Genomic DNA, 14,390 nt, shown 5'->3' on the forward strand with positions numbered 1-14,390 from the left:
CTTCATTTGTATTTAAATGACAATAATGTGTTTTACCAATGTAATCTGTACAATATTCATTGAATGCAAAGCAGTATGTATACATTTTGGAGACTAGAAGGGGTGTGTGTAAAATTAACATTTGCCTCAAACATTTCATGATTCAATCACATATAGAATAAACATGAGCTATACGTAACATTATATTTAACAGCTTTAAATCTGCTTTGAAGTGCTAAGTAAACAAGCACAAAGAGACCCAAACTGACCCAAAAGAAATTAAATTAACCTAAAACTAGTCTTAGTGATGATAAACATTACCAATGGGAGAATTGGAGTTGTCTATTTTTTAAAGGTTCACTTGCATTTCCTCATTTCTGTGAGGGAAACTCCTAACTTCTGGATAATCTCTGGCTCCTGAGTGCTTGCCTGGCTCTGACCCATCCTGGATTGACTATGAGCTTCTGTTGCTGGCCTGCTCTTGAAGGTTTGCCTGAAATAAAGTACTATTCCCTTCTCTCTTTTAGCCTCTGTGTACTTCCGGAGTTAACAAGTTTTGTGTCCGGCTCCCAGCATCTGCCTTGGTTTTCCTAGCCCTGATTAATCACACTGTTCCCACCATCTAGAAATCCCCAGGCCAGAGAATCGCCAACACGATGGATCAGATCTACTCAGAATCCCTACTCATCAGGGTGTCCTCAGGCGTGAATTGCCACGTGCCATGTGTTCAGCTGTGTCCAACTCTTTATAACCCCATGGACCGTGGACTACCAGGCTCCTCTGTCCATGAAATTTCCCAGGCAAGAATACTGGAGTGGGTTGCCATGGCCTCCTCCAGGGGATCTTCCTGAATCAGGGATCGAACCCTTGTCTCTTGTGTCTCCTGCATTGGTAGGCAGATTCTTTACCACTGTAAGGATACAATCCTTGAAAGGAGCTGTGAGCTGCAAGTTATACAGGAATATACAGTGCCCGACACAAAACAAGCACATAATACATGATGATTTCCAGAGTACCCTGGGACTTTTTTGGGGGGGAGGGGAACCAGAAAAAATTTTAACTTACACAAAATATCCAAATCTCCCAACTCTTCCCGCAGTCAAAACCAACTGCAGGGGGGTTGCGGGGAGGACCTTAGTGGAACACTTACAAACATTTGTGAAGGGACAGATAAATAAAACATGAAATGGATTTCTATGTGGACAAGAAGATATCATTTTAGGGAAATGATCCAAGTGGTATTTTAGTACAATAAGTTCTTACAGTAAAGGAATCCAAGAATTAATATAAATGATTTTCTGAGGGACAAGCCTAAATTATTAATATCACTGGGTCCCAAAAGGTGTCAGAGATTACTCTGCCTCTCAATATTAATTCTCTACCTCTTAATTTTAGTACAGTAATTCCCCTACATAGGAACCAGTTCTGTTCCAAGAGTGTGTTTGTTAAGTCCAATTTGTTCATTAATCCAACAAAGTTAGCCTAGGGACCCAACTAACACTCTCAGCTATATAGCACTGTACTGTAATAGGTTTACAATACTTTTTCACACAAATAATATGCACATAAAAAACAAACACAAAAAATAAAGAAAATACTTTTAATCTGACAATACAGTACCTTGAAAGGCACAGTAGTACAGTACCACAGTTGGCAGAGACAGGCTGGCACACACGTTCACACCTTTGAAAGTTCATAACTTTCAAGTTTCATATGTAGAGGACTTACTGTACAAAACTCCCCACATCTCATCAGTACGCATGGCTGCCCAACTAGATACATTTCCCAGTCTCCCCTGCAGCTGATTCAGCCTTGTCACGAAGTTCTGGCCAAGGGGATGGGAGTGAAAGTGAGGTGTGGACCTTGCCCCCCACCCTCAGTCCCTCTGAGGCTAGAACTTGCAAGGGATCCTAGTAGGCCAACTTCAACCATATGGACAAAAACAAAACCCTGGTGTGTTGGTTCTCCAACATGCTCTGCACACTGGAACCACCAGAGAAACCACATTAAATACTGGTTCTCCGTCCTACAGACTGATGTAGATGGTCCTAGGGGATGCTGGAGCAGTAACACAGGACATGAGGTCTCTTAATGACCTGATGACGCTGCTCATGCCCCAGGACACTGTTGGGCAATAGTACTAAAAAATTAAATAACCACAGCGCCAAGAGAGGATACAAAAAGGCATGTTGATTACATACCGCTTTCATAGTCACAAACAATCCTTCTGTGTTGTTTAAACTACTGTTGTTTGGCCTCAGAGAAAGCAGCTGAACAAATATCCTTGTAAATATACATAATAAACACAAAAATCCTGGTCTTCTGGAAAAAGAATTATAAGTACAGGTTTTAAAAAAAAAGGACCGTTCTTATCTAGAAAAAAAACAAGTGTGGTTTTAGCATAATCTAGGGAAATCATTGGTGAACTACAGAAGTCATTCAAGAAAAGCTAAAAATGAATTCTGAACATTAAGATTACTCTACTTGACAAGACAAAGGCAAAAAAATAAAGTTTGCCAATTTGTTAATAATTTGCATAAATTAATATGAATTTGGAAGCAAAATGTGAAATCTCAAAAAAAATGACTTTAGGACAGAGCTAAATACTAATTTATCTAACAGGCCCATTTTTGATAGGCTACAGGTTAGATTTCTTTAATAAAGAAATGGACTCGTCTTTATTTGTTCCTCTGTCATCCTCAACATATGACTTCTATTTCATGGTCCAAAATGGCTGCCCTCACCTACTATCACAACCTCATACCAGCCAGGGGAAGGGGAAGTCTTGGCCAGGGGTATCATTATTAAGAGGGACAAGAAAAATTGAGAAAAAGGTATATCTAGAATATTCCAGAAAAATGTGGAGAATGTAAAATCTATAAATAAAATGCATTTCTATATATATTAAAATTATATAAAGTCAAACATGACATGGATATACTCTGTAAAAAATGGAAGTCCCCTTTACTCTCCTAATTTCACCTCTGGGAAAATAATGAGTTATTAAAATAATTTTTGAATGTGTGGTGTGGGACTAACATTTGGATGAAATAATGTCTTTTCAGAGCTCTTCCCCTAGTTCTATTGACAGAAATAAAACTTTGGAAGAGGAGATGTCATTTTTGGAATCCTATGTTTCTTTCTTTGGGGCAATAGTCTCAAATAAGAAAAAACTAGAATCCAAGGGAGCAAGAAACCACGGCCAAGTTGAGACACTACAAGGCATCAAAGGAAAACAGTGTTTCTTGCACAACCGCTGAAAACGTGTCACTGTCTATAAAGCTTCTCCTCCTGGCAAGAAGACAACTTAAATATATAATTAAAATCACAAAAGTGGCAAAGCAAAGTCAAACAGAGATATCAACCCTTATTTGACTTTCTCAGAGAAATGAAGCTTTGACATGAATTAAAATGCTTACCCATTCATATTCTACATTGCTAGATTTTTGCTACAAACCCAGAAAATAGTTTCATATCAGTACGCTAAATTTAACCAGCTGGGGTCATTTCTTAAGTATTATACCATTTAACCTTTTCAAATGAAGGGCCTGTCTTTTCATGGAAAATATGTATTTAGAACATAATGTCCTTGGCTTAGATATCCTCCAATGAAATAGGTCTTTTTTTGTACACTATACTTAGCTATATGGCAAAGCTAGAATTTAAAAAAAAATTATTCAAGGATTCAAAGTCTGAAATCATCCACAGTAACTAAAAGTGTTTAAGTATCAGAACTTTAACTTAAGATATCAATTGTCTTAAAAACTGCAATCAAAGAACTCATAGACCAAATGCAATAGTTCATGAGAATAGGGAAAAATTAGAAAACAAAGTTTTTATTAGATGTGTCAAGATTTGAATGATTATGCTCAAAATTACTGGTAAGGTGACCCAACCACACTTTCAAGAAAAGAAACATTTACTAAGTTGAGAATAATAAAAATGCATCTATTATGAAAAACAAATATTATAAATAAGATTTTAAATACTTAATAAAAACAATTATCTTTAGGTCAAATCAATTATACCTAAAACTCAAGCATAACAATTTAATTTGGTATTAAATTATATATGAAAATATAATGCCAGGTATAGAGTAAAAAGGGCTTCTCGGGTGGCACTAGTGGTAAAGAATCCACCTACCAATGCAGGAGACTTAAGAGTCTTCGGTTCAATCCCTGGATCAGGAAGATTCCCTGGAGTAAGAAATGTCAACCCACTCCAGTATTCTTGCCTCGAGAATCCCAGGGACAGAGGAGCCTGGCAGGCTAGAGTCCATGGGGTCGCAAAGAGTTGGACATGACTGAAGAGACTTAGCATGCATACATGCAGAGTTAAAAAAAACACTCAAAAGACAAGTACTGGGGAAAATATGTAATCTGACAAAAATGTTGTCAGGTAAACCAGCGTTTCTTTTTTAAAAGTGTGGGCAATGATTGCAATGTGTGTTAAATGTAATGTATAAATTGTACATCATTTATATCATGATTTTAAAAAATGATTATATCATTATTTTCAAGATTTGAACCTAATCGTAATAGATATAATAATAAATTAAGGCAAGCTACTTCCCTCTTCTGACTTCTAAATTTGTATGTTGCATTTTAAAAAGTCACACTTAACCTACAGAAGTTGATTTAAATTTTAGGCCAGCCCTGTGACACAGTATCAACTCTGTTTTCCAGATATTCAAGGAGGCATAAAGAGGCTATATAAGTTGCCAACATTACACTGTTTGTACATGTCAGGACCAAGACTTTAACCAAGGTTATTGGGCCTCTAAACCCATGGTCTGTACCACGCACTTCACCCCACTCTCCCCATGCGGGAGGCAGAGCTGCTGGCGAGTGGTCACAGAGATGCAAAAGGTGTGTCCCAGCAGTTCCGGAATTTTAAAACATGCAAGAGTTAAAAAAGTTTAGACTGTCATGACGTTTTGCTGTGGGTATATTCCATGGCAGGATGGTTCGGAAAATTTTGCCAAGTGCCTTCCTTGCCTCCCAGCTCCGTGGTGGCTCTTGATTTACCAAGCGATGCATATGACTTCCACGATGCTCTGCTGAAGCTGCTTTAGTTCCCTTTTTTATCTAATATCTCCATCTCCTCAGCTATACTCATCTCCCTCAAACATCCCTAGACATCCCTTAATGTTTATAACCTGTTTCTCTCCTTGCATTTACTACCAGCCTCCTTGAATAGCTTTTCCATCCATCTTCATCTCCTCGGCTTCCACTCAAGTCATGTCTTCCAACTCCTTCTCAAGCTTCTGCTCATGCATGTTCCTGAAGCCAAAACTTCAGTGACGTTCTAATCGCCAAATCCAGTTGTCTCTTCAGTCTTCACACGACCTACTTCTGTAAACCTCTGAGAGTTGACAGGAACCTTTCTTCTGGGAACTAGATCTTTCCTTGGCTTTCAAGAGATCACTTGACCCCAGTTCTTTGTTTCAACCCTTGACAACTCAGTCCCAGTTACCAGGGCACTCTACATCCTATTACATCCTACATCCTATTCTTGGTTAGGATGTTTTCTTCCTTGAATTGCTTCCCCTTTCATCTCATCTACCTGATGGCTTCAACATACATGATTAGTTACTTTCTCCATCTCTGATCTCCACATTCTAATCTTCAAAAATTATAGCAGACTTTGAACTCAGCAAGTTGAAAATAAAATTCACTTTTCTCCTCCCCACACTGTTCTGCCGCTTGCACTTCATTTCAAGTTAATGACCCTCCCCACCCTGTCTTCAAACTAGAAACCATTCTAATATTCTCCATTCTACTTAAGCTTCCACTTCTGAGTGAACATAAATGTTAATGGTTCTAGCCAAGAAATGTCTCTTGGTTGTTGGGTGTTTAGATGTTTTATGGTTTGATTATTCTTTTTTTTTTTAGAGTTTTGTTTGGGCTTAGTTTTTTTTTTATCTTCATCATTGTTTCTACCTTAGATCAGACATTGCACCGTTCTTACCTGGACCAGTGAAATGTTTGAAACTCCTAACAGGTAACTAGACTTCAATCTTCGTTCCTCAACTCTGCTGATAGAATTCTCTTGCTAAGAAACAAAGCTAATCTCAATAAAGTCTACTCATATCAATGTTATCAAATTATAATACAGCATAATCATGCAGATGAAGCCTTAAGACTAAAGACACATCCCTCTCCACATCCCCCTAGACAGCAAGTCAGTTCTGGTCACATGATTAACACTCCAAATATCAGAACTATGCAAGAGCCCCATTTAATTCATGGTATGTTTCCTACTGTAATTACGGTAAATAGTCAAGACATCTTAAGCGCTACTTCCTGACGCCATCCTCGAGAATACACCTTCAGGCTAACGACTCGAAAAAAAGAACCCAGTCAAGCCAGCCCAGGAGTAGGGTCCAGCCAGGAGGATCAACAGGAGCTGTCTTAAGGTTTAGGATGAAAACAGGGCAGGGTCTGCAGACCTGGAGAGCAAGATCACTTTGGTAGGAGCAGAAACCCGTGTTACACAAGCTAGACTATGTTTATGTTTTGTGTCGTTTCCGGGATTACTGATCTGTGCACTCCCTCAGTAAACAGTAACAACTTTCGGAAGTTTATAAACTGTCCCAGATTAAAAGGAGCAAGAAAACACCTTCTCTGCATTCTTGTGTGAACGGCCAAAGCAGCAGTGTAAGCCAAAGGCCAGTGTGTTAGTCGTTCAGTCATGTCCGACTCTTTACGACCCCATGGACTGTAACCTGCCAGGCTCCTTTGTCCATGGGATTCTCCAGGCAAGAATACTGGAGTGGGTTGCCATTTCCTTCTCTGGGAGATCCTCCGTACCCAGGGGTCGACCCCAGGTCTCCCAGATGGCAGGCAGATTCTTTACCATCTGAGACACCAGGGGAGCCAGAGGGCCAGGGAGGTGGCAGAAATAAAGAACAAGAGGAAGGAGTCCCAAGACCAAATAAAGAACAAGAGGAAGGAGTCCCAAGACCAAATTCAAAGACATAGATTCAGGGAACCTTGGCCTGGCAACTTCTTCCCACAAGTGACCCCTCCCCACTGCCAACCTTGGAGGCCCTGGACTTATTATCAACAAGGGAGCAAGCCCCACACAACTGACTTCTCACTGTCTTTAACTTGAGTCATAATTTTTAAGTCAGACCCTTTTAAGTCAGACCCTTCTCAAACGGGTCTGAACATACCTCATCTCTTCCCAATACTCAAAAAGCATACAGGACTTTTTATCCCCATTAGTTAAGACTCTTTCAGCACTAGAGCATGCCAAGCCATGCCAGCATAATCATAATAACCGCTGCCTGCCACACCACGGTTAGCCTCAATGTGTTTTACTAATTCAGGATGGATACATTTCTTCCAAGTCTGGCACGTTCCTCCTCATCCTTCAGGAGCCAGCTCTGTTATCACCTCTTACCCATCCTTCCCCCGACCCCAGGCTGAGGGAACCCCTTGTGCCTACCTGGCTTACTACTCAGCTTGGCATACTTGGCTTACTACTCTACCACTTCAGCTCCCAGATGGCACTGTGATTATCTGAATACTGAGGGTTCAGCCTGCAATATATAATGCTGAGGGGCACACAGGTCCACGCAAAACATAAGCCTATGCATTATTATGTATTGAATCAATTTATCTTCACCTCAAAATGCTGCATCATGACTGAGACCCATTCAAACCATTTTGTTTGCCTTTGCTTCATCTGTCTATTTGTTTTCTTGAGTACCTGCTGTTTACAAAGCACCATGATGAGCTCAAGTAAAGCATACAGAGGAAGTAAAGGTGCTATCTCTGCTCTCTCTGAGTTTCCTACCCAGATGAGGGGTTTTTCTAACTGCTTTAGCAAAAACACAAATCAGAGGACAGTGGGGCCACATGAGGAGGTGCCAGGGTGGAAAGCCTAAAGTCACACAATTCAACTCCCTGGATCCTCTCCAAGGGCTCCTGAAGCCCAACCCCAGAAGCCTGGAGGTCTCAGGAGCACCATGTGAAAGAGCCAAGGGCTTTCCAGGTGGTGCAGTGGTAAAGAATCCGCCTGCCAATGCAGGAGATGCAAGAGACGCAGGTTCGATCTTGGCTTGGAAAGATCCCCTGGAGGAGGAAATGGCAACCCACTCCTGTATTCTTGCCTGGAAAATTCCATGGACAGAGGAGCCTGGCAGGCTACAGTCCATGGGGTTGCAAGGAGTAGGACACAACTGGGCACAAGAGATTCACGTATAATAAGCCAAATCGGACAAGAAACACACAGTTGCTCAGTATAAACTGTAAAGCACCACACTAACTCTGACTGTTGTTACATAGACTGCAACCTGCCACTGTCTTAAAGTCAAGATTACCATGGGAAGGACCAAACTGACCAAAGGGAAACACAGAGAAAGAGGAAGCAGAGACTCAGAGACACAGAAAAAAGGCAGAGGAGAACATAACAGACACACAAATCAGATACTCACCTTGACCAAAATCTGAGGCTCTCTATAGCAATGAGAGACAGGACTCAGATTCTGGGGTATCTGAGGGCAAAGCCTGGACAGGTAACAAATTTCAGAATCTTTTGTTTATGAAAAGATATACAGCTGAACTCAGAGTCTGTGTCTTAACGTTCCAACAATGGGAAATAACTGTGCCTTCTGATTAGCCAGGTACAATCCCAGTATACATCTGCTTCCCTGTGTAATTATTAATAGCAGGCCCCTGCATCCTCAAAAGTGTCCCAGTTTAAATGAAAATTATATGATCACCCTGCCTCAATGCCACCTGCCACAGTGAAACGTGTTGACACGATTTTCCAGGCCCAGTGCAAAATTCAAACGTGAGGCTTTTTATTCAAAAGGAAAGAAAAAAAAAGTGCTATTAAGGATACTCAAGGATTTCCCTAGTTGCTCAATGGTAAAGAATCCACCTGCTAATGAAGGAAACTGGGGTCATGCCTGGCCCCGGAAGATCCCACATGCCGTAGAGCAACTAAGCCCCTGGGCCACAACTACTGAGCCTGTGCTCAAGGGCCCAGAAGTCACAACTACTGAAGCCTCTGTGCCCTGGAGCCCGTGCTCTGCCACCGCAGTGAGAAGCCCTCACACCACAACTAGAGAGTAGCCTCCACTCTCTGAAAATAGAGAAAAGGCCAAGCAGCAACAAACACCCATAAATAAAGAAATAAATAATTTTTTAAAGTTTTATTGAAGCCTGAAGCTGTATTTTTTTCTTTCGTGTATCTGTTCCGCTCACATCCCATCGTCCCACTGGACTTCACGTGCAAAGCACAACTTCCAAGATAAAATTAGTAAGAATTTCAAGACACTGATGGCACAGCATCAAACTAAGCATGAGGTCCTTCAGACTTGGCAGCCCTGTGCGACCGTACAAGACACACCCTTGAAATCGACCCTGGTCTGTCCTTTCTCCAGGAAACCAGTTACAACCTACTATTGTCCAGACTCTGGACATCAAACACTGGATATTAGGTCTATAAAAGCATTTTCTTCTAGAAATGTTTTAGAGTATTCCTAATGCAGCCTAGACTTTCATTTCCCAAGCAAAACAAGAACAGAAGTTCAAACAAATTGTCACTCTCTACCATTTTACCTAAGACCTAAAAATAATCAATTCCAATAATATAATCTATCCAAGGACCCAAATGAAAATTTAGACTGCAATGGATTTAAATAACAGTGCTAATTACTTCACAACATTTCAGTGGGTTTTGTCATACATTGATATGAATCAGCCATAGAGTTACAACTAATAAGAAAAAATAAATAAATAAATAAAACTGAAAAGAAAACACCAAATAAATAAATAACAGTGCTGCAATGTCCTTAATACCTTGCTACCTGATTTAAATAGTTTCACTTTTAAATCCAGACACTACATTTTTAACTTAAAGCTTCTTGTTACATAATACATATGTGCCTGAGTGAAATCTAACTTCCACCATCTATACAGACCAAATGGGAAAAAAAACTCAGGAATTTAGGGATGATTGAGGAACTGTCCTTAAAAGTGGGGCAGGAGGTTTAGAAGACAAATTCATAATTCATCTGTTCATTCGTGCAGTAAGCATTTATTGAGTACTTAGGATGTCACAAGGACCACACAAAAGTCTAGGGAAACAGAGGTGAGTAAAATGTGGCCCTGTCCTCAAGAAGTTTGCATTCTAGAAGAATGAGCCAAAGCTAGTCAGATACCTGCCCAAGCTTGTTCTGGCTCCATGGAAGAAGTAACTACAGAGAAGAGTGGGTACTGAACAGTGAGCACTCTAGCCCAGGCAAGATGTAGGGAGGGAGTCATGAAAGTTTTACTGAAGGCGATGAAGAGTCTTGAAAGCCTAGTAGGAAGCCAGCAGGTTGCTAAGGGTTAGGGAGGAGCAGAACAAGAGGACTGAAGCAACCCATGGGAAGAGGGCACCCCTCAAATGACAGCAGCAAGCTTCAAGGTCAGAGCCTTGTTCAGACAAGGAGTGTGTGCCTGGGTGGCTACTGGAGAGAAGCTGCATATAGATCATACAGACTGATAAAACCGGCAGATAAAAAAGGCAATGTTCACGGACTATCTGGGGGTGGGAAGAAGTGATGGTGGGAAAGGTGGGGGAGGGGGGAGGTGCTCTCTCCTTAAAAGGCCAAGGGTGGGAAACAAGAAGAGAAACCATCTTATTAAAAAAAGTTTCCCCTCAGGCTATATGATCACTTAATCCAGAGAAATAACACAACTTGCTTACTCCTTTATGGCTGTGTAAGTAAAAACATGTTCTCAGGAAAACTAAAAATACATTTTTCATCTCTGTAATAAAGATCAGAATTACCCTCACCCATGCTGATGGGCTGAAGTTTTGACAGAAATCAAAAACAATGACTAATTAACAAATATTTAAATTTGAATTGGAAATTCATTATCAAATGTTTGCCACAAATTTACCACTGCACTTATTTAATACTACAGCTATTTAAAGATAAAAAAAAAAAACTTCTTTTGTCTGTATTTCTGACCATTCCCTAAGGATGGATTCCTAGAACAGGAATTACCAGGCCAAAGGGTTTAAATATTTCTAAAGCTCTTGGTGTGTATCAGTTAGGATAAAATTAAAACTAGATTGGCTAACCAACTGAAGGTAACCACATAAAACAGATGACAAATTAAATGCTGCTACAAATAATACTCCCAAAAGAAAATCTAATGATCTACTATAGGTAGATCTTAAATTTTCAATGTTTATAAAACCAAAAGGAAGCCAGAGTAAACTTCTGTTTAGGCAGACTTTCGGGCCAATTAGTGTTGGTGTGTGTGTGAACATGTACATGAAAACAGCAAATAAAGAAAAGGAAAAGTGGAAGAGTTCATAATTTATAAATGAGATAAAAATAATGAATCATAAAATGATCAACTAACAGTAAAATGCAACCTATTTTATAGCTCCCATAATTTCTTACCTAACTCTACATAGAATTATATTATCATTTTAAGTAATCAGGTGTTAAGACTAGAGGAAAAACTGATATTTTAAATAAAAATCAACACATTGGTTTTTAAGGTAGGTTACGTTAGCTATTTTTGTAAACTAGGAGTGTTTTGCTCAATACTATTCCCCTATACCTCCAGAAAGACGTTCCTAAGGCAATTTGAAAAGTTACTCAGATTCTTCGAAAGTCAAAGAACTTGTTCGCCAACAAAGTTTCATGAAAGTCAAATCTGAAGCTGTGAAAAATCAAATTTGCTTTAAAAGCATTCTTTTTCGACAATGACGCATGGAAGTGTACAACAATCCTACTTATCACCAATTACCAGTATATTTGCAAATATCCACACTTTTCCAAAGAATACGGCCCCTGGGGGCTCAAGTATATCGATTTTAATTTGAGAAGTGAACCAGAAGCCAGTCAGTGCGTCTCACCCCAAGAACTGAATTTCCACTATCACGATTGTCAGCAGATAGTGTACCTCTCTCAGAACACTGCGCAGGAAGTTTGGCCTTTGCAGACCAAGGGGAATGGAATAGGGTGGTGGAAAGAGGAGGTTAGAAGATTGAGGGAGATTTTCGCAAAGGCTAAAGGTCCTCTGTGTCTGAATGATGCTCTCCTGCGCGTCTCGGTGGAGAGGAGCCTACCCTCAAATTGTGTCTCTGCAGCAGCGAACAGAAAAATATTCAGCTTCTGAGTGATGTCTAAGAAGTTTCTTGCACTGAGTTTTGCCCCTCCTGGCTCTAAAATGAATGAAACATTTTCAGAGCACACACTTCCAATGAGTCAAGCTGAAACTCCGAAACAAAGTTCCTGCCAGTTTCAAGAAATCCTCAAGTCGCCGGATGGGAGATTTATTACACCGCTTCTCTGGGCTCAGTGCGAACAGGGGACCCAAGAGCTGAACCCACGGGGGTGGGGAATTAAACCCCGGGTTGGGCGGTGGAGGGAGGAGATAGGAGGACTGGGATGGCGGTGAGCAGTTCCTGTGGCTTTAATATCCCACAGCTGCTGGAGATCATAACCCTGCCGCTCTCTGTGCGCGCCCCCGCCCCGCCCCCCGCAAAAGATTATTATAACTAAAGAGACTTCACTGTCGTGTGACCTGAGTAATGAGCTCAAGTTCCATAAGAATCAAGGATTAAAAACAAACAAACAAAAACTAAATGTACATGAACGTAGCAGCTAGACTTGAATCACCTAGCCAAGAGTCTTCAAAGAAAATCCAAACCGCCCCCAGAGAGGTAGAGAAGGGGGCGGGGGGGGATCACAACGCACTCGAGCAGACCAGGGAATGGGTAGAGGTGAGAGAGGAGAAATGGAGCCGCAGAGATTCCCCGAACAAGAACCTTCTCCCACGCGAGCTAACTTTTGGCCCCGGCGCGTCTGGAGGCATGCAGCATCCCCACGCCGGGGCCCCAGCGTGGGCGCGCACACTGGGGCGCCCGCGACGCCCGGACGGGTACCCAGGTGCCCACAGACAAAGCCGCCCGCGCGCGCCGCTCACCGACACCAGGAACTCCAGCGTGCCCACGTAGTCGCGCTCGGTCTTCTGCAGCTCGCTGAGCACGCACACGCGCAGCCGGAGCTGCTTCTCCAGGTCCCGGGCGCTCTCGGCGCGCCCGTCCCCGCGACCCTCGTCGCTCATGGTGGGCGCCCGGCCGCGCGCCCGCCGCTGCCCCGGGTCCCGCGCGCCCGCCGGGGAAAGTGGCCGCCTCCGCCGGGTCCGCTGTGGGACGGGCGACTTTACGTGCGGCGGAGAGGCGGGGGGCCCGGGAAGAAGGAGGGGGCGCCGGGCGCGGGAGGCCGGGGGAGCTCAACAGAGGCCGCTCCCGGGGGCCCGGGGACCTGCGCGCCGCGCCCCGCGCGGCTCTGGCCTCACACGGCCCGGGCTGGAGGGGAGGCGGCTCCGGCAGCCCTGGCGGTGACTTGGACATTAATCAAATGCTTTGTATCCATGTGACTCCGACCCTTTACCCTTCGCCAAATCTCAGGAAAAAGGAAGCACAACCCTGGGGAAGTGTGTTGCGTGCCAGCTAACTAAACACACACGCGCGCGCACACACACACACGCACACACACAGTCAGCACTGGAGGTGGAACTCATTGGAGATTCCCAAACCCAGGAGGACGGACTCCAAGACAGCTCGAGGGTTTGCTCCCCTGACTCGCGCCTATTGTTTAGCGTTAATGTGTTTTGTACAAATCCTGAAAGCAAAGAAACAAGTCCCCACGGTTACATAACTGGATGGGAACAAAAACAACCGTGGTATTGACCCTCCCGTCTTTGAAAAGAAACACATTGATGGGGTTTTATTCAGGCACAAAACAGGTTTGCTTTCAACCGCCCCGCCCCAACCCCCAACCGAGACTATTTCGCCAGGCGGATACCCTCTTGCCTGCACTGGGGAAGTTAATTAGCATAATAAATGAAGACGCTATGGGAAAGTGACAGCCTGGCCCATACAATAAACTCCAGATACAATAAGTATCGTCCTGGCACGGTAGTGTTTTGGAGGGAGAGCTTTTGCATGTCTATAACTCTTTTTCAACGTGAGGAGAGAATGTAAATTCAACCAGAGGCAAGAATATTTGTGCCAGTTTTGTTTCTGAGTTGCTATGGTTTATGACAGTGTCACTAATTGAAAAGACAAAGATGTTATTGACTGCTCATCAAAAGATATACAGACATAGTTACAGATCCATAAATGTAGGTACAGATGTAGACATAGGTTCTTAGGATTTGAAAATGGACAGAACCACAGAGTCTGTCCTGATTTTAATGTTTCTGTTTATTGCCTTTTCTCATTTAGAGCCAGAGCCAGGTCCTAATGAGCAATTAATTTAACAAGCAACAAACAATCCATATGTATTTTTGGTCTTGATACTATCCATGTACATCTTTTAGAGTCATTTTTTCCCACTTTGAACAACTTTAAACAGTTCACCCTAGTGATATTTAAATAAA

The 14,390-nt window shown here is 42.3% G+C and overlaps 1 protein-coding gene across 4 annotated transcripts in view; it reads right to left on the reverse strand.

The window, feature by feature from the left end:
* Nucleotides 1–13,338, reverse strand: part of PREX2 (phosphatidylinositol-3,4,5-trisphosphate dependent Rac exchange factor 2) — a 303,314-nt gene extending 289,976 nt beyond the window's left edge. For all 4 annotated transcript variants that reach the window (XM_065902847.1, XM_065902846.1, XM_065902845.1 and 1 more), the window contains exon 1: nt 12,930–13,338. In XM_065902847.1, the coding sequence (XP_065758919.1) occupies nt 12,930–13,070 (141 nt within the window). In that variant the 5' untranslated portion in view covers nt 13,071–13,338. The remainder of the gene's footprint in view (nt 1–12,929) is intronic.
* Nucleotides 13,339–14,390: the final 1,052 nt, after the last annotated feature.

The sequence above is a fragment of the Muntiacus reevesi genome, chromosome 12 (assembly GCF_963930625.1).
Source record: "Muntiacus reevesi chromosome 12, mMunRee1.1, whole genome shotgun sequence".
Lineage (NCBI taxonomy): Eukaryota > Metazoa > Chordata > Mammalia > Artiodactyla > Cervidae > Muntiacus > Muntiacus reevesi.